The sequence below is a fragment of the Gouania willdenowi genome, chromosome 15 (assembly GCF_900634775.1).
Source record: "Gouania willdenowi chromosome 15, fGouWil2.1, whole genome shotgun sequence".
In the NCBI taxonomy this organism is placed as follows: domain Eukaryota; kingdom Metazoa; phylum Chordata; class Actinopteri; order Blenniiformes; family Gobiesocidae; genus Gouania; species Gouania willdenowi.
In genome coordinates, this window is record NC_041058.1 from 36,236,480 (window position 1) to 36,261,560 (window position 25,081).

The 25,081-nt window shown below is 38.5% G+C and overlaps 1 protein-coding gene across 1 annotated transcript in view; it reads right to left on the reverse strand.

Moving 5' to 3' along the window:
* Positions 1–2,654: 2,654 nt before the first annotated feature.
* tm9sf2 (transmembrane 9 superfamily member 2) overlaps positions 2,655–25,081 on the reverse strand; it is a 53,679-nt gene continuing 31,252 nt past the window's right edge. The window contains exons 5-17 of the mRNA XM_028469262.1: positions 22,064–22,193; positions 21,324–21,448; positions 20,941–21,052; positions 17,074–17,153; positions 15,308–15,416; positions 13,739–13,871; positions 13,532–13,651; positions 11,544–11,601; positions 11,315–11,474; positions 11,079–11,230; positions 10,858–10,969; positions 4,794–4,965; positions 2,655–3,001 (exon numbers count right to left, since the gene is read on the reverse strand). Of these exons, the coding sequence (XP_028325063.1) occupies positions 2,934–3,001; positions 4,794–4,965; positions 10,858–10,969; positions 11,079–11,230; positions 11,315–11,474; positions 11,544–11,601; positions 13,532–13,651; positions 13,739–13,871; positions 15,308–15,416; positions 17,074–17,153; positions 20,941–21,052; positions 21,324–21,448; positions 22,064–22,193 (1,531 nt within the window). The 3' untranslated portion in view covers positions 2,655–2,933. The remainder of the gene's footprint in view (positions 3,002–4,793; positions 4,966–10,857; positions 10,970–11,078; positions 11,231–11,314; positions 11,475–11,543; positions 11,602–13,531; positions 13,652–13,738; positions 13,872–15,307; positions 15,417–17,073; positions 17,154–20,940; positions 21,053–21,323; positions 21,449–22,063; positions 22,194–25,081) is intronic.

Here is a 25,081-nt window from a genome sequence, read left to right on the forward strand (position 1 = left end):
GCCCAGGTTCTCCATTGTCTCACAGGGACGAAGCGCCGGTCACAGCGCCCCTGCGAACGGTTCTTCCAGGAACGCGACACCTTGTCCAGCAGCTCCGGGAAGACGGGAAGCAGTTGCCTCACCAAACCCCTGGTCACGGGCAGCAGCACGTCTGCACACGCCCATCATGTCCGAACCGGGGAGAGGAGAAGCTAGTGTGCTTCCTTCAGCTCCCTCCATGGAGGCAACAGGGGAGGCGGGCTTTGCAATTCGAGCCGGGGTGATGAAAATGCCTTTGTCCTCTGAGATGAGCAGCTCAGAGGTGACATCTTCATTTTCCACACAGTCCAGCCTGAGGACGTCTTCCTCTCGTGGAGGATAGATGGCGAGGTCGAGTTGGGAGCCTCAGCGAGAACCGGTAAGAAGGTACGGGTCCTTTGAGACAGCCGTCTATGGAGGCTCTTCACCGTGAAGACGGTGCAGTGGTTGCAGGAGCCAGGGGCATCAAGGGTTCGTCGAGTGTGTTCCAGCCCGAGGCACCCGAAGCAGACCAGGGGCCTCATGTACAACGACTCAATCCAGAGACAGATGTACGCTCGAAAAAATTGAGATTTTCAAATCTGTGCGTATGACTGGATCCACGCACCGATCCTTTGTCAGGGCCAAAATTGTTAGTTATGTTTATTAACATATTTACTCATAGACCTTATTCTTTTTAAGGCTTTAAGTTGAGACTTTTCATTTCTGCTGTCTCGTGTTTTCTGCTCTCTTCTCGAGGTCAGCTTCCCAAAACACATCTTATCCCTCAGACACAGAGGCATCACACACTCACATGCCTACACACACTCACATAGTCACACATACACACCCAATACACATCCATTCATTCACACAAACACCATACACGCACACACCTCCAACACTCACGACAATCAGGAGATACCAGAGAACTGGTTGTTTTGACCTAAAGAAGAAACTGTCTCTTTTCACCCTCTTCTATCACCTCCACCCTGTCCTCTTTATCTCCTGGGGGGAGGAGGGAGGGGGACTGAGGGGGAATATACGTGATGAGTTAGAACTGTGGGCCACTCGATCATCGGACGTCCGCCCGGGGCGGTCACTAATTTTGTCCATCTTTGTACTCTTTTTTTATTTAGTTTTATAATAAACCTTTTTTATAAAATCATCAATGCCTCGCCTGGACTCCATCACTCAACCAGAGCAATAAATCATGTCTCCAAATGAGGTCAACTGCAAATTTGCCGTGACAACGCCTAATGAGAAAAACACGGACACTGTCTTACAAATTATGTTTTAATAACAGGATTAAAGAAAATCATATTAAAATCTTAAACGATATTTATCCATCCAATTTGTATGTCTCCACATTTTTAGACATTGACAATAAATGCAGTTTTTTAATAACAAACCAGAATCCCTCACATTTATTTATTATTGTATTCACGCAATTTGTTTTTGGGCTCAAATGGAAAATTACTTTAAAAAATAAGATTAATAGTAATATTGAATTTAATTGTAAATGTGTCATTATGTATTTTGAAGTTAAGAATAACAAAGTTGATTTCATTGTAAACCTGTTTATTTTATACGTTCAATTCTATATTCACACATCTACTGCCCTCTGTGTAAGATTTATGTGTGAATTTAAAGAATATATCAAAACTATATCTTTTATTCATACAAAAAAAAAAAAGCATCCAAATCGTGACAATATACAAAGGTATTTTTGAAATGGAATAATGACTGATTTACCCTTATTTATTTTATCTTTTATCCTTCAATGTTGTATATGTGATTCTTGTTTGTTCCCTTTCTGTATATTTTTATAATTTAAACTTCTGACCTGTTAAAATAAAAAATAGGTTAACGCCACATATAGCAAAATGCTAAGCAAGAATCGTGTGATCAGGTATCGACTAGTCAGCCTGGACAGAAAGACCCGCCCACAGCTCTTGAGTCATCAAGTAAAAGCAAAAGAATGACTACATTTATATATATTTTTTTATTAATGCTTCTCTTTATATTTCCTTTTCATTTTGGCCCTCCTGTGATTCCATATTGTGGATAAATACATTACAATATTTTTCAATTTTTATGCCTCATCTCTGTTTTCTAAAATAAAAAAAATAATTTACTGCTTTTTAAACCAGTTTAAGTGTGCTCATCATATTTAAACTAGTTTTAAAGATATTGTCTCAAAAAATAAAAAAGAATAAATGAAAGAATAAAAATAAATCAAGTGTTTTGGGTCGTGACCCCATTTCATAATTACACACACTCCAAAGAAATCGTTTTGATTATGAGCAGCTCATATTTTTATTTGAACTAGATTTATACTTGAATATAATCATTAATTAGTAATTAATGTGTTTGTGTATTTTTGTTGTCAAATCAAACATTTATCTGTTATTTTCAGTGTAGTTCTAGTCTTGTGCAACCTTCAGTTAATTTTATATATTTCTGTTCATATTTTATGGAATTTTGTTGTCTTTTTTTCCCTTTAATTTTGTATGTTTCTTTAAATCATTTTGTTGGTTTACTTTGGGGCCCGTGAGAAGCTGCAAACATGGTTTTAATCAGATTGTTATAAAGAAGGAACTCTGTGAAACCATCAGGCAGGATGACTCAGCAGTTTCACACAGTAAGAACAGAAGTTATATTATTACATTATGTTTTTTAATGACACAAAAACAATTAATGGACATAATGATAATTATCAACATGAGATGCAAAAAGAAACCAAATAAGTTGAAGATGTCTGAGCTCACATCCATCCAATGTGTCTGGCTTCACTCCCACAACAGAAAGAACGAAAAGCAGCTCAGAGTTCACGTGAGTCTCTGGAATCATGGACTGTTCTGGTTCCAGTTCTCATTCTGCAGCTGGTACAGTAGCTTTAAAGCACAGTCTGTGAGGGGGCGGAGCCTGGACTTTCAGTCCACCTTCACCACGCTGTAGATCTTAGTAACAAACCAGAAACAGGCGAAGAAACCCATCGTACCTGCAGGAAAGAGGAGACGCTCAGTCTGAGGTTCTAATAGAACCGTTCTACCATATATATATATATATATATACAGTATATATTAATAATATTATATGAACTCAATTACAATAAAATGATAGCGTCCCATCTCGGGTTGGGTTTTATCCGATACCGGTGCCTACTCTGTATTTTTAAACGATCCCGGTGCTTAAAGCGGTAAAAAAAAATAAAGTGCATACACTTTATCAAAATACACTTTTATTTTCAGGGCCAAACTGAATACAATATCTATCTATAAATGCAAAAGAGTTCTGTGTGTGGAACAAATATCTCCCTGACGCGATGTGAGTTCAACCTGAAACTTAGTCAATGGGTTCCAAAAACCACAAGTTTGTTCATGTGTTATTTTGGAGTAATTTGGTGAAGCAAAACGTTCATTTTAAAATTACGGCTCCCTCTGTGTAATGAGCGCGGTATTGAACGCGCTACTTCTGGTTCCGGGTTCATGACGTCACTGTGTCGCAATTTGTTTGGGTTCAAAAAAGAAAAGGTCAATATTAAAAACGTTGTTGTACTGCTAAAAGTTATTTAGGTTAATATTTCATATTTATTTAAAATTATTCCCATGATTCCAAACTTCCTTTAAATTGCAGGTCACGGACTTCACTTCCTCTCAAGCCATGCTAATGTTAGCGAAACGGAGCTCTCTGAATAGATCATTTGAAACCATCAGCCACTGGTGAGTCTTTTACTGAAAAGTTTCCCATAGTATAAACCATAGAACTGTCTGTGTAATTGTTCACTAATGCACTGTTTCACTAGAGTCGTATTGAACTCAACCCGTTCAATTCTCCATCTGGTAAACTACAGATTCTCTGTGGTGCCGTACATGGAAGTTAAACTCTGACCACTCGGTTCAAAGGTAAACAATGATTTTTGTTTTTAAAAGAAGACGCTGAATTATAGATAATACTTTAATTTATTTATTCACTCATGTAGTTTGGAACTTTACGTTTTGTTTTGTGCAGTTTTGTTGTTTTTCTGATTGACTCTACAATGTCTATGGAGTTTGGTAATCAAACATTTCACGGTAACACACACTCACCACACATAAGGTATTTATGATAACAATATTTTTATAAAAAGTACACAAAACGACAACAGAAATGCACAAAAATATACAAAATGGCTCCAAAAAAATAAATTACAGAAAAATACACCAAACAAAAATATGAAAATACACAAAATGATTCCAGAAATGTACAAAAATAAATAAAAAAACATACAGAAAAATACACACAATGACTCCAAAAAACATAAATTACAGGAAAATACACCAAACAGAAAAAAATATAAAAATTAGTAAAAAATAAACACTTATTATTTTCATGTCCCATAGAATTAAACCAGATAAATCACACACACTGTTTTACTTTGCACCCACAAATAAATCCCTTTATAACGCTACAGAGTATGTTATTATTATGCCCATAATTAACAACTCTACTTAAGTTCCCACTATATTAATACATACTTCAGACAGGCACTGTACTAGTGTCAGGATGGAGTTTTATTTTGGAGGGCAGGTAGGAACTCTGGCCCTCCCTCCCAGCAGCTTTGTCTGTCTGTCTGTCTGTCTGTCTGTCTGTCTGTGTGTGTGTGTGTGTGTGTGTGTGTGTGTGTGTGTGTGTGTGTGTGTGTGTGTGTGTGTGTGTGTGTGTGTGTGTGTGTGTGTGTGTGTGTGTGTGTGTGTGTGTGTGTGTGTGTGTGTGTGTGTGTGTGTGTGTGTGTTATAGAGGGTGACACTGACCTGTGAAGAGGAAGAAGATCAGGGCCATGATCATAGTGTATCCAAAGTATAGAATAATACTGGCTAGTCCAGTAATCTGTAACTTAGAGAAGAAGTAATGGATGGCGTAGATGAGGAAGTAGATGGCGGTGAATCCACTGGTGAGGAAGGAACGCCACTGCCAGTGATAGTCCTGTTAGCATAGAACATAGAACATATACTTAAGGTCACATGACACCAGTTTAGACAGTTGGAGATGCTAGCTGCTAAATGTTTAGCATTGAGCTGCTAGCTGCTATATGTTTAGCGTTGAGGTGCTAGCTGCTACATGTTTAGCATTGAGGTGCTAGATGCTACATGTTTGGTATTTTCCATCCAGTGTTTTTATCTAAACATCCTCAGCAACAACTTCTCTGGTTCTCCCGTTTCTTGTGTTGTGCTCTGTGCATCAGTATTATGGTATACCAGGAACTAATGAAATGAGAAAAGTTCCACGCTGTTTGGAGTGAAAATAAAAGCGATTAACTGCGTTATTTCTTTTAGTGTGTTATTTAAGTCCCAGCACAAGTTCTTACATTTATTTTACTTTATTTTATTTATTGATTATTTAAAAGGGAAGAAGCACATTAATAGACAGTTGTAACCCGCATTTAGTTCAGGTGCATTATTTTGAAGGGTCCACTTCCTGTCTCACTGCCCTCAGCTACCATTTCCCTTAAAACATTATAATTTACATTCCAATCACTCTCTGCTGTGACATGCTGTGGGTTTTCAAGATAACCAAGAAAGGCAGACTTACAAAGCATTTTGGACAATCAGACTTCGGTAAGTGTTTTGTTGTAAGTTTGATACGTTACCGACGAAGTGTCAGCAGTATATGTTAAAGTTTTATCTGAAATGTAAGTCGCTGACATCGCTCTTGCAAAACCCCATACAGATTCCATGCACTTTATCCATCGGGTTGTGTATGGAGACAGAGTGACTAAAACTAAGCAACCCTTTTATTTTATGAACTCTGCTTGAGTATTTTGAAAGGATTATGAATTGGAAATGTTTGATTGTGATATTAAGTGCACTTATGTCGGCACTAATGACTCCCGACGTCGTCAGTCGGAAGCAACCAAAGTGAACATTGAATCAGTTTGTGCTTATGCTAAAACAATGTCGGACTCCGTAATTTTCTCTGGTCCTTTACCAAATCTGACCAGTGATGACATGTATAGCCTATAGCATGTCATCATTTAACCGCTGGCTATCGAGGTGGTGTCCAGAAAACGAGGTGGGCTTCACTGATCATTGGAGATCCTTCTGGGGAAAACCGAACCTGATAGGAAGAGATGGAATCCATCCTACTTTGGAGGGAGCATCTCTACTATCAGAAAACATGGCACAGTCACTGTTATGACATCTCATGAATGAGACCATGTTACAGAGGCGGAGTCCTCCACGCCCCTCTGCGCTTGCCTTAGGACAGTTTCCCTCCCATTGCTATTATGATAGCTGTGTTCATCGTCATGACAACTGTTGTGATGGTGATGAATATTATTTTATGGAGACGGTGTCTGTCCCCCGACCCATATTTCACAATGATTTTAACATAAAATCAAATAAAAGAGCTATCAATTATAAAAATCTGAAAAAAATTAAAATCTCAAATCTAGAAACACCAAAACATAAAAGCATTAGATGTGCTCTATTAAATATTAGATCACTGAGATCCAAATCTCTACTAGTAAATGACCTTATCTGAGAAAATAACTTTGATTTATTCTGTTTAACTGAAACATGGCTGTATCAAGATGAATATGTTAGTTTAAATGAAGCCACTCCTCCCAGTCATTTAAATACTCATATGCCACGAGACATAGGCCGTGGAGGTGGTGTAGCAGCTATTTATCATTCCTCTCTCCTAATCTATCCTAAACCAAAGGCCAGTTACACTTCCTTTGAAAGCCTGGTTCTAAATTTATCTCATACCGAATCAAAAACCTGCCAGCCAGTCTTATTTGCGATAATTTACCGTCCTCCAGGCCCTTATTCTGAATTATTATCAGAATTCTCTGAGTTTATATCAAACTTAGTCCTCAGTTCTGATAAAATACTGATAGTAGGAGATTTTAATATCCATGTGGACAAAGATAGTGATAGCCTGAGCTCAGCCTTTATGTCCCTAATAGACTCAGTTGGCTTTTTTCAAACTATTAATGAAGCTACTCATCGTTTAAATCATACTCTTGATCTTGTTCTAACATATGGCCTTGATATTAATGAACTAAAAGTCTACCCTGAAAATCCTCTGCTATCAGATCACTTTTTAATATCTTTTAACATTATCCTAGAGGATCTCGCACTGTGCAATAAAATAGTTACGAGTAGAAATCTGTCCAATAGTGCTGTGGCTAAATTTAAAGAGGCCATTCCTGCTGCCTTAAACTCAGTGCACCATCCAATAAATAACTATGATATTAATTATAACCCCTCTCAACTGGATCTGCTTGTCGATAGCTCTGCTAGTCTACTAAAATCCACCTTGGACTCAATTGCCCCATTGAGGGAAAAAACTATTAAACGTCAGAGGAAAGCTCCGTGGTTTAGCTCTGAAACTCACACACTCAAACAAACAACCCGTAAATTAGAGAGAATGTGGCGCTCCAATAAAACAGAGGAGTCACGAATACTTTGGCAAGAAAGCCATAGTAAATACATGACAGCCTTACGACAGAGTCGATCTACATACTATTCCTCACTAATTGAAGAAAATAAAAATAATCCGAGGTACCTTTTCAGCACTGTAGCCAGGCTAACACAAAGTCAGAGCTCTATTGAGCCCATGATTCCTCTAGCCCTCAGCTGTGAGGACTTTATGACATTTTTTAACCATAATATTCATAAGATTAGAGATAAAATTAGCCACTCCCTACCTTCACCTGGGCCTGCTGTACCATTAAATGTAAATAGGCCTAACCTAAACTGTTTCACACATATAGGACTTCAGGAACTTAACTCTATTATTTCATCCTCCAAACCATCGACCTGCCTTTCAGATCCGATCCCAACTAAGCTGTTTAAAGAAGTTATTCCCCTGGTCTGCCCATCTTTGTTGGAGACAATAAATATATCCCTATCAATAGGCTACGTGCCACAGTCCTTTAAAGTAGCTGTAATCAAACCCCTTCTCAAAAAACCTACTCTTGATTCCAGCACTTTAGCAAACTACAGGCCTATATCTAATCTTCCTTTTATTTCAAAGATTCTTGAGAAAGTTGTGGCGGCTCAGCTCTGTGACTTCCTTCAAAACAACAGCCTGTTCGAGGACTTCCAGTCAGGTTTTAGAGCTCAACACAGCACAGAGACTGCTTTAGTTAAAGTAACTAATGATCTACTCTGGGCTTCAGATGAAGGACGACTCTCAGTGCTGGTTTTATTAGATCTTAGTGCAGCTTTTGACACTATAGATCACTATATTCTACTAGAGAGATTAGAGGAATTACTTGGAATCACAGGGACTGCCCTAAACTGGTTTAAGTCCTACCTATCTGATAGGTACCAGTTTGTACACGTGAATAATAAGTCTTCTGTGTACACTAAAGTAAGCTACGGGGTTCCTCAGGGCTCTGTGCTAGGTCCAATCCTCTTCTGTATCTATATGATCCCCCTTGGTAATGTTATGAGAAAATACTCTGTTAACTTTCACTGCTATGCTGATGATACCCAACTGTATGTATCAATGAAGCCAGGTGAGACAAATCAGCTATCTAAACTTGAGGCCTGTCTAAAGGACATTAGGGCCTGGATGGACCAAAATTTTCTTCTTCTTAACTCAGACAAGACTGAGGTCATTGTACTGGGCCCACGACACCTTAGAGAAACCTATGCTAGCCTAACTGCCCTAGATGGCATTACTCTGGCACAAAGCACAACTGTTAGAAACCTTGGGGTTCTATTTGATCAGGACTTATCCTTCAACTCTCACATAAAACAAACTTCAAGAACTGCCTTCTTTCATCTCCGTAACATTGCTAAAATCAGATCTATCCTGTCTCAGGGCGACGCCGAAAAGCTAGTCCATGCTTTTGTTACCTCTAGACTGGATTATTGTAATTCTCTTTTAGCAGGCTGCCCGAGCAAGTCGCTTAAGACACTTCAGCTGGTTCAAAATGCTGCAGCACGTGTACTGACTAAAACTAGGAGAAGAGATCACATTACTCCTGTATTAGCCTCTCTGCATTGGCTTCCCATAAAATATAGAATAGAATTCAAGATTCTTCTTCTCACTTATAAAGCCCTAAATGGACAGGCACCAGTCTATCTCAAGGAGCTTGTAGTGCCATACAATCCCCCCAGAACACTACGCTCTCAAAATGCTGGACTACTCGTTGTTCCATTTGTCTCTAAAAGTAGTATAGGAGGAAGAGCTTTCAGTTATCAGGCCCCACTTCTCTGGAACCATCTACCAACCACGGTTCGGGGGGCAGACACCCTCTCTACCTTTAAGGTTAGGCTCAAAACATTCCTCTTTGATAAAGCTTTTACAATGATTGGAGCGAAGTGGCTGAGTGCACACATCGGTGTGTGTGTGTGTGTTATGTTTATTCAGCCTGAGCATGTTAAAAGAGTCCTACAGCGATGCACTCCCGTTTACTTTCACAGTGGACTTCTGTTTGCTTTAGGACACAGAAGCGTGCGTGCGTGTGTGTGCACCACCCCTCCACTGTCTACCTGTCAATATGGAGACCAAGACAAGACCAAGACTTTCGGGAGCCGATACCGAGTCAAGACCGAGACCATAAACATTTTTTTTTCAATTTAAAAAAATCTATAAATAAATAAAATTATGGCAAGGTTAAACAGTTAAAAAACATTCTCTCTTTAATTTTAGTTTATTTTAAATACATTTGATGGACAAAAAAGGTGCCTGCAAAAAATTTACTAAAATATTAAAACTACTACTGCTACTGAGAAATTCACAATTATTCTACATATTTGAAAACAATATTTTTATGTCAGCTGAATGTACAGCAAGTGTTTAAAAGCATTTCTGCCAAGAAATAATGATTCTTGATTCTGATTCTTTCAGTTGTTCAGGTTTAACAGGTCACAGAGTTCACAAGATAATTTTTTAGTTTGAAAAAGCCTTTAACAGGTTATTTTATTAATTCACTGAGTTGATATAGTTTAATTTGGTTACTGTAATATAACTAGAATATTCAATTAACAAAGGTTTCCAACTGTAACTGTAAAAGTGAAACTTTCTGAAATAAAACTACAAACAAGTTGTCATCAGTGTAAAAAACATAGATCTACAGGTAGATGTGAAACTAAATAAAACAAACCCTGGAACAGTCATGTGATTACTGGGATTTTTACCGGTGATTAGTTCATATCTCCCTTGCGCTCCGCGGTCCAAACTGACACCGTAGCCAGACATACATCTAATAAGTGTGTCACACACGTCACTCAGTCACATTAAGGAAGGTTGTGGTCATTATACAGGGTGGATTAAATAATGAATAAAGGATTGTTTTATCCCGTTCTTCTCCTTGTTATTATCACATTATTAAAAAGTTTAAAAATAGCAGGAATTAGTGCTGGTCTCCAACGGTCTTGACGGAAAATCCCGAGTCCGAGACAAGACCGAGTCAAAATGCTTCAGAGTCCGAGACAAGACCAAGACCTTCAAAATTTGGTCTCGAGACCAAGACCGGTCTTGACCACCACAACACTACTACAGAGTACAGAGTATGTACACCTCTATGTACATACAACCTTCAAACACATACTCATTAAGCTCCTCCCACTATATGAATACATACTTCCAACGGACACTGTACTGCTGCTGTAAATGAGCCAAAAGTTAGCCAAAAGAGGCTAGTTTTCATCTGGTCCTATTTAGCATCAACGTGACTTTTCTCGTCATGTGTCTAGGCATCATTGATAAAAGTGAAAGAGAAAGTAGAGCAGTTTAAAGTCACATGTTATTCAGTCTCCAGTTCCTTCGTTTTTCTGAAGCAGGAGAACAAACGGAGCTCAGCCTGTTTTAATAATGAACATTACGGTGTTCTACAGTGCTCCATGGAGCTCTTACCTCAGCACACAGGTGGAAGTAGCACAACAGGATGGTGGCCTCAGAGCATGTGATGACCAGGATGATGAAGACCAGGAAGAGGAACCCAAACATGTAGTACATCTGATGAGACCTGATATATAACAATATATTGTTTATTGTTGACTAATAAAAACAAAACCAGAATTCACATGGGATGAAATCAAACATATATATATATATATATATACATCAGAGATTACCAGATGGAGTTGAGGATGAAGAAGAGCTGGATGAAGATGCATCCAAAAGGCAGAACCCCTCCCATGATGATCCCAGGTAAAGGCTTGGTGTAGAAGGACTGCTCTGGGATCTGACGAGGGATCTGATTGGTCCTCACTGGGTGCTCGATGCCCTGATTGGCCAGCAGAGAAAAACAAACCCATGAGGAACCAACAGGAGCAACAGCTAATGCTGCTCTACAGTGACATCCACTCACAGTCTTCTTAAAGCCAAAGTACGCTCCAATGAAGGTGAGGGGCACTGAAATACAGAACCACAGGGCCAGGATGGCCACCAGGGTCCCAAAGGGCATGGCTGCTGAGGAGCCCTCCCCCCACAGGATCAGGTTCATCACAAAGAAGTCTGCAAACACCACGCTGAGCAGGAGCAGAGACACAGTGAGCAGGGAGTGTGTGTGTGTGTGTGTGTGTGTGTGTGTGTGTTACCCAGGACACAGGAAGGCCGTCAGTAGAACGTTGGTCTTCCACTTTTCTCCTCCAAAAGCTGAGAATCAAAGCAGACGTGTGTTTAACTGGTTCAGGTAACAGTGGTCTGACAGTGTGTCACGGTTAGTGGTTGTGTCCACTACTTATCAATCATAGCATCGTATAATGGCCTTTGACACCCATTTTTCAATATTTTTTTAAATACCGATGTATCAGCTATTGAATGTAACATTAAACAACAACTAAGATTAGAATTTTAATTAGCAAACACTTTTATCCAATGTGATGAACAACACAAGGTGTTCTTGTATCGCTCCACAAAAAGTTGAAACCCAACTGGCCCATCTATCCATAGTTAGTGAATAAATTGTTTAATCTCCTCTAAAAACGATATACACACGCGGCTGGGTGACTCTTCACGACACTTTGTGATGTTTTCCGGGACTGCTGTTTACAACGCATATGGAAAAGTGCATCAGATTAACAGCTAGCATAGCACATTCTAAGGAAAAGTGACTGAAAGTTGACGCTGAACATAAAGACTGGACTGATAAGTATGCTCACATAACAAATGCACTCAAAGTGACGCCAAGAGGGAGCCTGACATGGCCCACCATGCCAGCGACATCCCCAGCGTAGATGACACCCAAGGGACAAAGCCAAGCACCCAGACAAGCCGGCGAAGCAACCCCCACCACCCAACGACCAAGAATGCAAGCACCGCCCCTGAGCAATGGCTAACCTGCCCGCTATGTTATGATATCTGCTCAGTAAATAAGGAATACAATGTCTGACGGCACTTCAAGACGACCCAAGCCAACTGTGACAACGACTATCCCGTGGGTTCATATGCTCAGCAGACAAAACTGAAAACGCTTGCTGTTAACTACCAATGAAGCTCAACAATCTTCTCCCGTACTTGCACCCTGCAGCAGAAGGCAACCATAGCTCCTCTCCAAGTAGCATGGATACTAATGAAAAGAAACCGTCATTTACCGATGCGGAAACAATGAAAGAACGCATCATTGTCGCTGTTGATGAAGTGGTAACGGACTAACCTGGCAAGATCCAGATTGATGTGTAGCCCCTCCCTCTAACTCGAGTTCTCTGTATCGATCTGGGTTCGTGTCAGGCGAATCCTTTCGGAACCAGGGAGGGACATGAACAGAATGCTTGAAGCTGATTGGGCAAGCGCCTGTCCACCATGATTTGTTTTAGCCAATCACACAGCAGAGACATTGCTATGGCTACAACAACAACAACAAGGTGAAACAACAGGTCATATCTTCTGTGGAGGGAATTCCTCTGTCGGATACAACAACTTCGAGAAGGGTGGATGTTTTAGCCACAGATGTTTTCGAGACTCTGCTAATGAAGTTGAAGGAAGCTAAATTAATGTCACTGGCTGGATGAATCAACAGACAACGCGGACACAGCGCAACTTTGTTTGTTTGTACGTTTTTATGACGGGGACTGTTTTAAGGAGGACATCCTGGCATCAATACCGCTGGAAGGACACACGACAGGAGAAATGATCTTCCAAAAGATTGTTGCTTCTTTTAAAAGACAATGGACTGGACTTGGGGCGTGTAAACCTGCTCGTTACTGACGAGGCACCCTCGATGTCAGGGAAAACCAAAGGGCTTTCTGCACAACTGTCTGAGCTCGCATCAAAACTGAAATCCCTCCACTGCCTGATTCATCAAAGTGTCCTCTGTGCACAATTAGTGGTAAAACACCATGGATTCTGTCGTGGCTACAATAAACTTTGTAATAAATTTGTGATGGACTGATGGAGGCGGAGCTTAGAGACGTATGTGAATGAGTCTGAACGTGTTCATGGAAATAACCTTTAGTCTCCATGTGCTAAACAGGGTTAGCATTAGCTTAGCATCACAGTGATGATGAATGAAAAGACGTACTGTATGTGTGTGTTCGACTGCACCTTGTAAAACCATGCCCCGCCCCCTCGCCTCTCTGTCACCTACATTTGTAGAGGCGAGCAGCCACGTATCCAGCAGGAGTTCCCAGGAGAACCCAGAGAACCACAGAGCAGGTCATCAGAGCTCCACGGTTAGCAGGAGACAGGAATCCAAGGCACGCAAAGACTGGAGACAGATGGAACATCACATTATCAGCTCCATCAAAACACTCCAAGAAGGAACTTAAAAAAGTCTAAGGAGTCAAAGACGTACAGAGGGTGACGAAGGTCATAATGAAGATCTGAGTTCCAGACCCAAGAAACACTGAGAGCAGCATTCCCTTCTTAGGAGGACGGAACACGTCCCCATGGACCAGCTTCCATCCAAACTCCTCCTGAGCATCCTCCTGCACACAGCACAGAAGAAAGTCAGAGGAACATCAGAGGAACAATAGAGGAACGTCAAGAGGAACAACAGAGGAACGTCAGAAGAACAACAGAGGAATAAGTAAGGATGGGAATTGATAAGAATTTAGCGATTCTGATTCATTATCAATACTGCTTATTGATTTGATTCCTTACTGATTCTCTTATGGATTCTCATTGGTGAGGGAATGAAATAATACAAATGGATTTGTTTGTTTAAACTCTTTATTATCTTATCTTTGTCTCTTTAGTTTCTTTCAGGAATATCAGCTCTATTTTAATCCATCAGGTATAGATTGTTTTCACTGGATAATAATATATACAAAAGCACTATATAAAATTGATGAATTATTATTACAACATATTATTGATTGACCGATATGGTTGCTTCACACTCTGCTAGTGGGGGGAGGGGCTTTGCAATCTGCTCTGTGCAGCCTGTCTCCAGCAACACGAGCAACCGCTGTTAATAAAGTCAATCGGCAAGCGCGCATCAGCCAATGCCGATGCACGTAAACCACTCAAAAGACGGCCGATTAAATCGGTTGATCAGTACAACATATGATACATTTTGGCTGCAAACAGTTGAGAATATTTACAGTGCTCCTTTTGAACTTGATCCAAAACTAATTCAGACATAAAACAAATAATTATTCTGTAAAAAAAGAACATATTAATCAAAAGTACAGCTGCACTTATTATTATGTATTTAAACAGTAAAGATTTAGTTTAGCCTTTGTTTACATTTCTATAAATGAACCTTCAGATACGCCGTCCCCGTTGTTACATGTGACGTCATCAGCCGTGTGTGTGTGTGCGTGTGTGTGTGTGTGTGAAAGATCAAACTAAAGACAACAATCAGTACCAGTCCATCTCCAGTGTCTGATTACTTGTTATGAGGACATACTGGTGACCAGGTGTGTGTTCTTGTGGAAGTTTGTTGTTTTCAAAAGAAAAGTTTGTGCAAGAAGCAACTTTAGTGTGAGTGTACAGAACCTGGAAGTGACTAGCGTAGCAACAGAGACGCTACCAACACAGCACAGAGGACAGCACAGCTGTGGGTGGAGGAGGTGGATTCTCTGTGGTGAACAGCAAACAACTATATGGTGGGAGGAGCTTCACTTGCTGCTAGCATAAACACAATATACAGGACCTGGAGGAGTTTATCATTATGTATTTGCGACATTAGAGGAACCGATAAGCAGAATTGAAATACGGGCAAACAAACAATTCCTAGGAATTTGATTACTGGGAATCGGTTCTCAGAAAAAAAATAGTTTTCGATTCCCATCCCTAGGAACAACAGATGAACGTCAGAGGAATGTCAGTGGAACGTCAGAGGAATAAAAGAGGAACAACAAAGGAACATCAGAAGAACAATAGAGGAACGTTGTTGTGTGCGAGCGTCCACACTAACCACGGAGTCCATCTGGTTGTATCTAGCGATGTCTTTATGTAAAGTCCTCAGCATGATCATAGCCACCATCCCAGATAGAAACAACACAATCACCAGGGAGTTCATGATGCTGCACAGAACACACAACAACAACATAAACAACCAACACTTTCCACTGAAGGCGTTCCATGTGGAGGCAGAGACAGAGCCATGAGGCTGGTTCAGTGTTTCCAACTCCTCAGTAAGGAAAGTAGCTATTGGCTGACCTAAAAGTAGCTAAATGATGTCATCATCTCATTTGCATATTTTATTTTATTAGATGCTGTAGGAGGGATCAATAATGTCATGGGCGAGATAATAAGTGAGTTTGAAAAGAACAAGTCAATTTTCTTCTGTTGTGTAATGTTAAATGTTGAACTTTCAATTCAACTTTATTTATATAGCGCAAATTACAACAAAGTCATCTAAAATCCCTTATATATATATATATATATATATATATATATATATATATATATATATATATATATATATATATATATATATATATATATATATAAAGTCCATAGTAAGAAAGAAAGAACTCAATCAGATCAACATGACGAAACATTTAGTGACAGTGGGAAGAAAAAACTCCTCTTTTTTATAGGAATAAATCTCCGTTAGAACCAGGTTCAGAGGTGGAGACCATCTGGATCCAGTGGTTGGGGTTAGTGAACAGAAGAACCAACAGAAGGATAGACCATCAGAGTGTTCTACACTAGTTGAGCTGTGAACCAATGTTAGGAGCATCAGATTTGATCTAAAGACTGTTATGGAGGGTTGGCCTCAATTAGAATTCCAATTGCTTAATTGATAATTACAACTATGAAGTAATTGTAACTGAAAAAAATTGGTTGCTGTAATTATAATTGAATCATAATTGAGTTCAGATAATTGACTTTGTATTTATAATTGTCATGGAAATTCTATAAAAACTGTCAATTACAATTTAATCAAACAAAGCTGGTGAACCATGTTACAGTTCTATTTCTATGTCACATACATAGGTAATAATTATTAAAATATGTCTCAGATCAACTTTTCCCACACCTGTCACTTCTCTACAGGATCATTTTAACACTTAAATTAAAAATGAAATCTATGGATATAGTGACATAAAAAAGGATCAGACGTCCATCCCAATATATTCATTGATTAGGAATCCTGACAAGGTAATCAATAGAAACTAATTAGATTGTAGATAATATTCAGTAGTGTATTTTATAACTGATTATAGACATGGGTCAAACTGACCTGTTAGCATTAGAGATGCTAACAGAAAGCTAACACAAGAGGAAGGTTACGTTTAATAAGGCTTATTTATTAAATGCTCAGTAATTGGGTTTAATTGTAATTGAACTTTAGTAATTAAGAACATATTTAATTGAACTCAACCCTGCTCAGCACCTACAGTAACTACAGCGTGAGACGTGCTTTAAAGTCAGAGTCGCTAAAACTTCAGAAAAGTCTCCAAAAACACAAAAAAAGCTCCATAGATTTGTCACTAGTTACTTTTGAGAAAAGTTGTTAAGAGGAGCTGGAAAGACTGTTTGTAATATGTAATAAAGGTTAGCCACAACCAGAGGATTAGCACTATTACCATTGGTAACTCCACTGGATAATGATTAAAATTGACTAGAGATTGAAAATCTTTCCACAGTTGATGTAATGAGATGTGATCTCAGTAATCTGCTGACTATAGAAAACAAACTTAAATGTGTGACTGAATGAATCCAGTTCATTACCTGAACCACTGGATGTTGGTGTGAGGCATTGATTCTAAGATGTAGTCCCATCGAGAAGCCCAGCGGATGTTTTTATCTTCCTATGATGGAAACACACACAGAACATTTCTATCTTCTCCATGTGGAGATGTAAACAACAGTCAACAAACAAACATCTTTAATTAGCTAAAACACAACGATCAAACATAAAGAGGAAATGATAATAAACAGCCTGGAGCTTTGGACTATTTTTAGGTCAGTGACTTTGTGGATTAAACTGGACTCTCAGAGAGGAGGAGCCTGTCCAAGGTGAAGACCATCTTGGTCAATGAGTCCCACACACTCCATGATGTGCTGGTCAGTCACAGAAGAACCTTCAGCACCATTAGAACCTTTAGAACCTTCAGCACCAGGCTAATCCAACCATGGTGCTCCACAAAACTCAACATGAATGGAGATCAAACTGTATAATTTATCACTGTAACCTCACAGCTTGATTGTTGGAGTGGTGGCCTAGTGGGTAAGGACGCTGGGCTTGTAATCGGAGGGTTGCCGGTTCAAGCCTCACCGGGGCCGTCACTGTGGGATGTTGAGCAAGTCCCTTAACCCTGAACTGCTCCCCAGGCGCCGCAAAATGGCTGCCGACTGCTCCTCAGGGATGGGTTAAGTGCAGAAGACAAATTCCAATAATGTGGCCATTACATGGCCAATTAAAGGCGAAAGCCCGGTTTAATTTTAATTTAATTTTAATTTAATTTAATATATAAATCATATTTGTATATTATAATAATTATTATTATTATCTATCCTACTTTATTTTCTACTACTGTAATGTGTGTATCTGATCCCTATTTTTAACAGTCTTTTACTTAATTATACACTTATTTAACGTTTATTTTTTCTTTCGTCTTTGTTAACGTTTTTTTATTCTTTTATTTGTGTTTTTTCTGTGGATGTAACATAAGTAATTTCCCTCTGGGATTAATAAAGGAATTCTGATTCTGATACCTTGCGTATCGAATAGTGTTGTGTTCAAGACCACACTATCCGAGACCAAGACTTGCCCGAGACCGAGTCAAGACCAAGACCATAAACATTATTTTTTTCAATTTAAAAAAATCTATAAATAAATAAAATTATGACAAGGTTCGACAGTTAAATAACATCTCTCTTTAATTATAGTTTATTTTAAATACATTTGACGGACAAAAAAGGTGCCTGGAAAAAATTAACTAAAATATTAAAATATTAAAACTACTACTGATAAATTCACAATTATTCTACATATTTGAAAACAATATTTTTATGTCAGCTGAATGTACAGCAAGTGTTTAAAAGTATTTCTACCAAGAAATAATGATTCTTGATTCTGATTCTTTCAGTTGTTCAGGTTTAACAGGTCACAGATTTAATAAGATCATTATTTAGTTTGAAAAAAGCCTTTAACAGGTTATTTTTATTAATTCACTTAGTTGATATAGTTTAATATGGTTACTGTAATATAACTAGGATATTCAATTAACAAAGGTTTCCAACTGTAACTGTAAAAGTGAAACTTTCTGAAATAAAACTACAAACAAGTTGTCATCAGTGTAAAAAACATAGAGCTACAGGTAGATGTGAAACTAAATAAAACAAACCCTGGAACAGTCATGTGACAAATTAATCAATAGTTATTGTTGAGAATTATTATTATTATTATGGATACAGTGGAAACAGAAACTATACAAACAATTATATTATGAACCTGTTTATATTGTAGGGAAGATATTATAGACATAAATGTAATTAGAGTCTAAAGACACAAAAAAACACCACTTTATAAATAAAATAGATTAATATAAAACCTCTTTACAGTTATTTGACTCATTCTATGCTCGTGCAACTCTGCGGCGATGACGCTCTGGTGACGACATAATCCAAGATGGCAGCGGCCTGGACTACAGCTGATATTATGTAATAAAGCCTTAAAAGACATGAATATAATGAAAAGAGTGAATGGACAGAGACATAAACATGTAGACTTATTAAACACACACTGACTTATTAAACACACACACGGACTTATTAAACACACACACGGACTTATTAAACACACACACGGACTTATTAAACACACACACAGACTTATTAAACACACACACGGACTTATTAAACACACACACAGACTTATTAAACACACACACGGACTTATTAAACACACACACGGACTTATTAAACACACACACGGACTTATTAAACACACACACGGACTTATTAAACACACACACAGACTTATTAAACACACACACAGACTTATTAAACACACACACTGACTTATTAAACACACACACTGACTTATTAAACACACACACTGACTTATTAAACACACACACTGACTTATTAAACACACACACTGACTTATTAAACACACACAGACTTATTAAACACACACAGACTTATTAAACACACACAGACTTATTAAACACACACGGACTTAATAAACACACACAGACTTATTAAACACACACACTGACTTATTAAACACACACACTGACTTATTAAACACACACAGACTTATTAAACACACACAGACTTATTAAACACACACGGACTTAATAAACACACACAGACTTATTAAACACACACAGACTTATTAAACACACACAGACCTCAGTAAACACGGTAAACGGAACAAGCTTCACCGCTCGGCTGGCACTAGGACCCAGAAGCAGAGTAAGTGCGTCCCCTATCCAGCCTTCACAGGCTGTAATATCATCAGTTTATCATTTTACCAGTTATTAGAGCTACTGTCTTTACCAGGGAGATAATATTTATTACTGGTGATTGTTTTCTGGAGTTTTACTGGGATTTTTACCGGTGATTAGTTCATTTCTCCCTTGCGCTCCGCGGTCCAAACTGACACCGTAGCCAGACATACATCTAATAAGTGTGTCACACACGTCACTCAGTCACATTAAGGAAGGTTGTGGTCATTATAACAGGGTGGATTAAATAATGAATAAAGGATTGTTTTATCCCGTTCTTCTCCTTGTTATTATCACATTATAAAAAAGTTTAAAAATAGCAGGAATTAGTGCTGGTCTCCAACGGTCTTGACGGAAAATCCCGAGTCCGAGACAAGACCGAGTCAAAATGCTTCAGAGTCCGAGACGAGACCAAGACTTTTAAAATTTGGTCTCGAGACCAAGACCGGTCTGGACCACCACAACACTAGTATCGATCATTACCGATATCAGCACAAATCATACATACTTTTATGACTTATTTTGTAGAGTGGAATGTTTGAAAAGGCTTGATCATGTGATGTTACACAAACGTGAGGAAGACTGACCCAATTATTATTAACCAAGTGGTTACATAAATGTTAACCTTCTAAATAAGATCAGCAGTATTCTAAAATAGAATAAAAGATAAATAATAATAATAAAATAAAAAACAAGACTAGCACCAACGTTAAGGTGCATTACCGCCACCTACTGTGTTGGAGTGTGAACCACAGTCACCAATGAATAGAAGTGCTGGAGCAGAACATTTTATCGAAGCACTTATATCGGTGATTTTAGATGCAGTCCGAAAAAATCCGATATTCGTTTTCTGGCTGATATCGGACCGACATCCAACACTGTATCAATATCAAATCAGGACACCTCTAACTATTTTAAACAACTAATGTTCTAGAAAGCAGCATGTCTCACTTCTGCCATTAACTCATCAAAACGTTTCTAAAACAGTGGAAGGAAACATTTGTCTGTAATGTGCACTAAAGTTTGGTCCCAAAGCAAACATTCAACTTACTGTAAATAAAGCTACAGAAAATGAAACATTCATAAAAAGTGAATTTTTCTAAGAATCTTAAAACAAACAAAGAGTAGAATGAGCACCAACCACAAAGTTGATGGAGTATGTGTACGAGATCTTAAACACTCCAGTGTGCTTGTCCTTCAGAAACTTTGGTTTCCCCAAGCAGTCAGGGCTGTCCTCATTAGGATTCTCATAGCTGTAGAGAAGACAGCAAACAGGAAGTGTTAGGGCAAACAGGAAGTGTTAGGGCAAATGATTTTAGTTTTCATAAAGTGGCTGTAACAAAAGCATTTTCCCCCTGGGATTAATAAAGGAATTCTGATTCTGAATATAAATATGAACAGGAAGTAATAGGAGTAAACAGGAAGTGTAAGAAAGAGTGGACAGTATTAGAAAGAACAAACAGGAAGTGTTATGAAGAGCAAACAGGAAGTATTAGAAAGAGCATACAGGAAGTGTAAAGTTACCTTTTTGGTTCTATTTTGGCCGCCACCAGCCGAGCTCCGAGCTGCTCGTGTTCAACGATGTGATAATGTATGGTGATGTCCACGTGATTGAAGATGTAAAAAGCATCTTTTTCATTGAAGTTTGACTACAAAGGAAATCAAAAGAAAAGTTTGACTGAAGTTACAGCCACAATTCTTTAGTTTATATTAGGACAGATGTTTCAGATCTAAAGCTTTTATTTGCTCAGACATCAGAAGTAGAGATTATATATATATATATATATATAGTAAAGATCCTCTAAAGAGCTCCACTCGCTTACACCAACAGGTTCATGTTTTCATCAATTCACAATGTTCTTCAACGACAGTCTTCATCACTCGGTGCATGTTTTGATGTCAAGCCAAAGCAGAGTTATAGTGTCAGAGAAATGTTCCCATTAGCCTTGTGTTAGCATAGTTAGCTCTAGGTTTGAGGATCCATCCTTTTCATTACTCACTCCTTAAAGTCCCATCTCTTATTGATTTGTCCTTGATTTTAACTCATTGTTTTGCGTCACAACTACTTAAATGTGCTAAAGAAATAGCATAATAAGCTAGTTTTAGGTTGGCAACAAAATGATTTAAAATACATTTATAGAAACAACTGATCAATGCACATGTGTTGGAATCAAATAGATAATGAAGTAGTGGATATTTCACAGCAGGTGTTTTAGCACTTTAAATTGGGCTAATGTAGTGTAGTGTGTGCGTGTGTGACTCACATTAACCACACAGGCATCTTTGGGTCGACCAACTTCAGTGACAAAACAGCCAATGGGAAAACCAGGATTACAGAACTTCTGACCTTCTTCTACATCATAGCACCAGGTGACCGGCATGTTATCTACTATCCTGTAAAAATAAAATAAAAATATACTAAATGAGTAAAATAAAACTAAATGTATACAACAGAGGAATACAAAAATACACATGACTCCAAAAAACATACATTACAGAAAAATACACCAAACAAAAAAATATAAAAATGCGTAAAAACAACAAACACATTTATCATATTCATGTCTCATAAAATTAAACCAGATAAATCACACACACTTTTATTTTACACCCACAAATAAACCCTTCATAACACTACAGAGTACAGTATGTACACCTCTATGTACATCCAACCTTCAAACACATCATTTAGACATAATTGACTCTACTTTAGCTCCTCCCACTAAGGACTTTATTCTATCATAAGTGTAAGTCCAAAAAATCACACAGTGGTGCTGTTTCTGGCTGTATGCTATTCTCCTCCTGTACTTAAGTTAGTCACTGCACGCCTTCATCTCAGTTACACACTGTGGGTGGAGCCTCCCTGAAATGTGGGCGTTCCGATTCAAATCTAGCTTTACGCGCATTCTCCGGTGTGTGTAAATCCTTTTCCTCTTACGTTCTTCTAACCCTGGAATAAGTGCAGCGCCCCCATAAGGTGAAACAGTATATTGCACTAGAAATATGAACTAAGTTACATTTGAAGCCACACAGACTTTTGCGTCGTGCAGCAGCAGCTGAGTGATCACAGCTGCTGCTGCACGACGCAAAAGTGTGATTAATTAAAACTGTGACAGACACAGACTTCTGTCCACGTTGGTCACAGTGATTCAACTATTTTATGTCCAACGTAAAGTCACAGTTTGATCCACTACAGAGTGAAACATGCTGTCATATGCAGATGACGATAGAACACAAACTGTTCCCACACATATTTTAATGAGGCTCAGCTCAGGTCACTTTAAACTATTTATATTTAAAACTGTGTATTATAGAAGTTAATAGTTCTGTTTCACTGTAAACATCTCTCTGTATTAAAGCAGAACACTCTGGACGCATTATTTCATCATAACTCCATCATCTAACTCTGTCACGCTTTACAGTGATTATGATGATGATGACAACTGCTGTAATCTGATCAATAATCTGATCAAATCAACCTGTTACATTGTTTATCAATGAAGGCGTTTCAAATTAAAAGTGAACTTCATCGTTTTCGCAGATTTATATAATCGCGCAACAACACAGTTAAATGTATGTGTTCTAAACACAACAATAAACAGATAAACAGGTCAGTGTTCCTAACGAAGGAGAACAAGAAGGTTGGACTCTGGATTTGTCATAGACACATTTTTTTTTATCAACAACCAACAGAGAAGAGATAAAACTGTAAAACCAGTAAAACATGAACTAAATCAAAGTTGCTGCAGTTTACAGTGAGTTACAGTATGAGAGGAAACAATATAGTGGATGTGATTTTGTTTTTACACATTATGACGTTTTGCTGATATAGTTACTTGAATGTTTTATTGTTTTATTTTGAAAAGTAACAGGATATTTTATTGTGGAATACGTGCTTAATTTCCTGCTCTGTGCTGATTGATGCGTCGTGCTCCACCAGAAATAGAAGTCCTGTGTATATCTGGTGGAGGGCACCGGACTACCACATCTGTGAAGGAGCAGACACGCACCACAGTGGACCTGGTGGAAATGAACACATAGAATAAAGTAGAAACCTATCAGCTCTGGTGATGCAGCGGTGACGTAACGCAGTGGAGCCACATCCAGTGGAAATGGGGGTCAGTGTCACTGTTGTATAAGCTATAAGAATTTTACATAAAGTACCACACAACACACACACAAACGATTTATTTGAGAAGTCAAAATACCTAAAACTGCAAGAAATAATACACTACAACACACAAATACACGCATTTAGGGCTTCATCAAAAAATACTACCACATCGAATACAAAAACGTTTCACATACAATCAAAATCCCTATGAATTCAGACATAATAATGTGTTTAGACCAAACAGGGTCATATCAAACGTTGGCAAACATAGTACTGTGTATAGAGCCATGAACCTCTGGAACAGCCTTGACGAAGAGACACAACAGTCCGATAATCTGAAACAATTTAAGGAGAAAACGAGGAGCACATTTCTACATGCATACAGATCTCAAGTCAACTCTTCATCAAACTCTACAGCGACGACATGGAACTCATTAACTGGTCATTGAGCACCATTGACAAAATTTTCTCAACGAGGCAATTGCTTCAGCACGAAATACCGTGTCCAAAGGACACATACCCAGGTGGATATGTCATGGATGCACGAGGGAGAAGCCAGATGCTCTGTCTCTCCCAGTTGACAGTGGAAGATGTGGAGGACATCTATCTGCTAGGGGTCATGATCTTTGGCCTGCTAATGATGGGGGTATGTGTCTGTGCATGTGCCTTCCGGATGGATCGTAAGCTGAGGCGACTTTCAGAGGATATGAAGGTTCTCCGAAAGAAGAAGAACTTTACGTTTGGAGAGTTGGAGGAACGTAAACAACGACTGGAAAAGAAAGCCCGAGGAGATACGGAGAAAAAGGACAGTGAAGAGGAATAACAACAGGAACAATGACTGCAGACGAGAACGCATCACATAAAAAAGGACAAAAACAAAAAAATGGAAGAAACGAGGTTGGATGTAAAATTATCTGTGTTCAAATTAGGGGAAGGATCTGGATAAGCATAATGCTTTTTTCCGTCGCCCTTTCCGGCATGAAAAAGGACAAAAAAAAGACAAAAAAAAAAAAAAAAAAAAAAACAATGATGTGATTTTGCTCTGAATGTCAAATGAATTTCTGTGAATGCAACCATGTCAGAAATGAACTGAATAAATAAATAAAATAAAAAAAATAAGGATTTTTCAGTGATCAGTTGCTACCGTGGCTCAGGTGGTAGTGGGTCG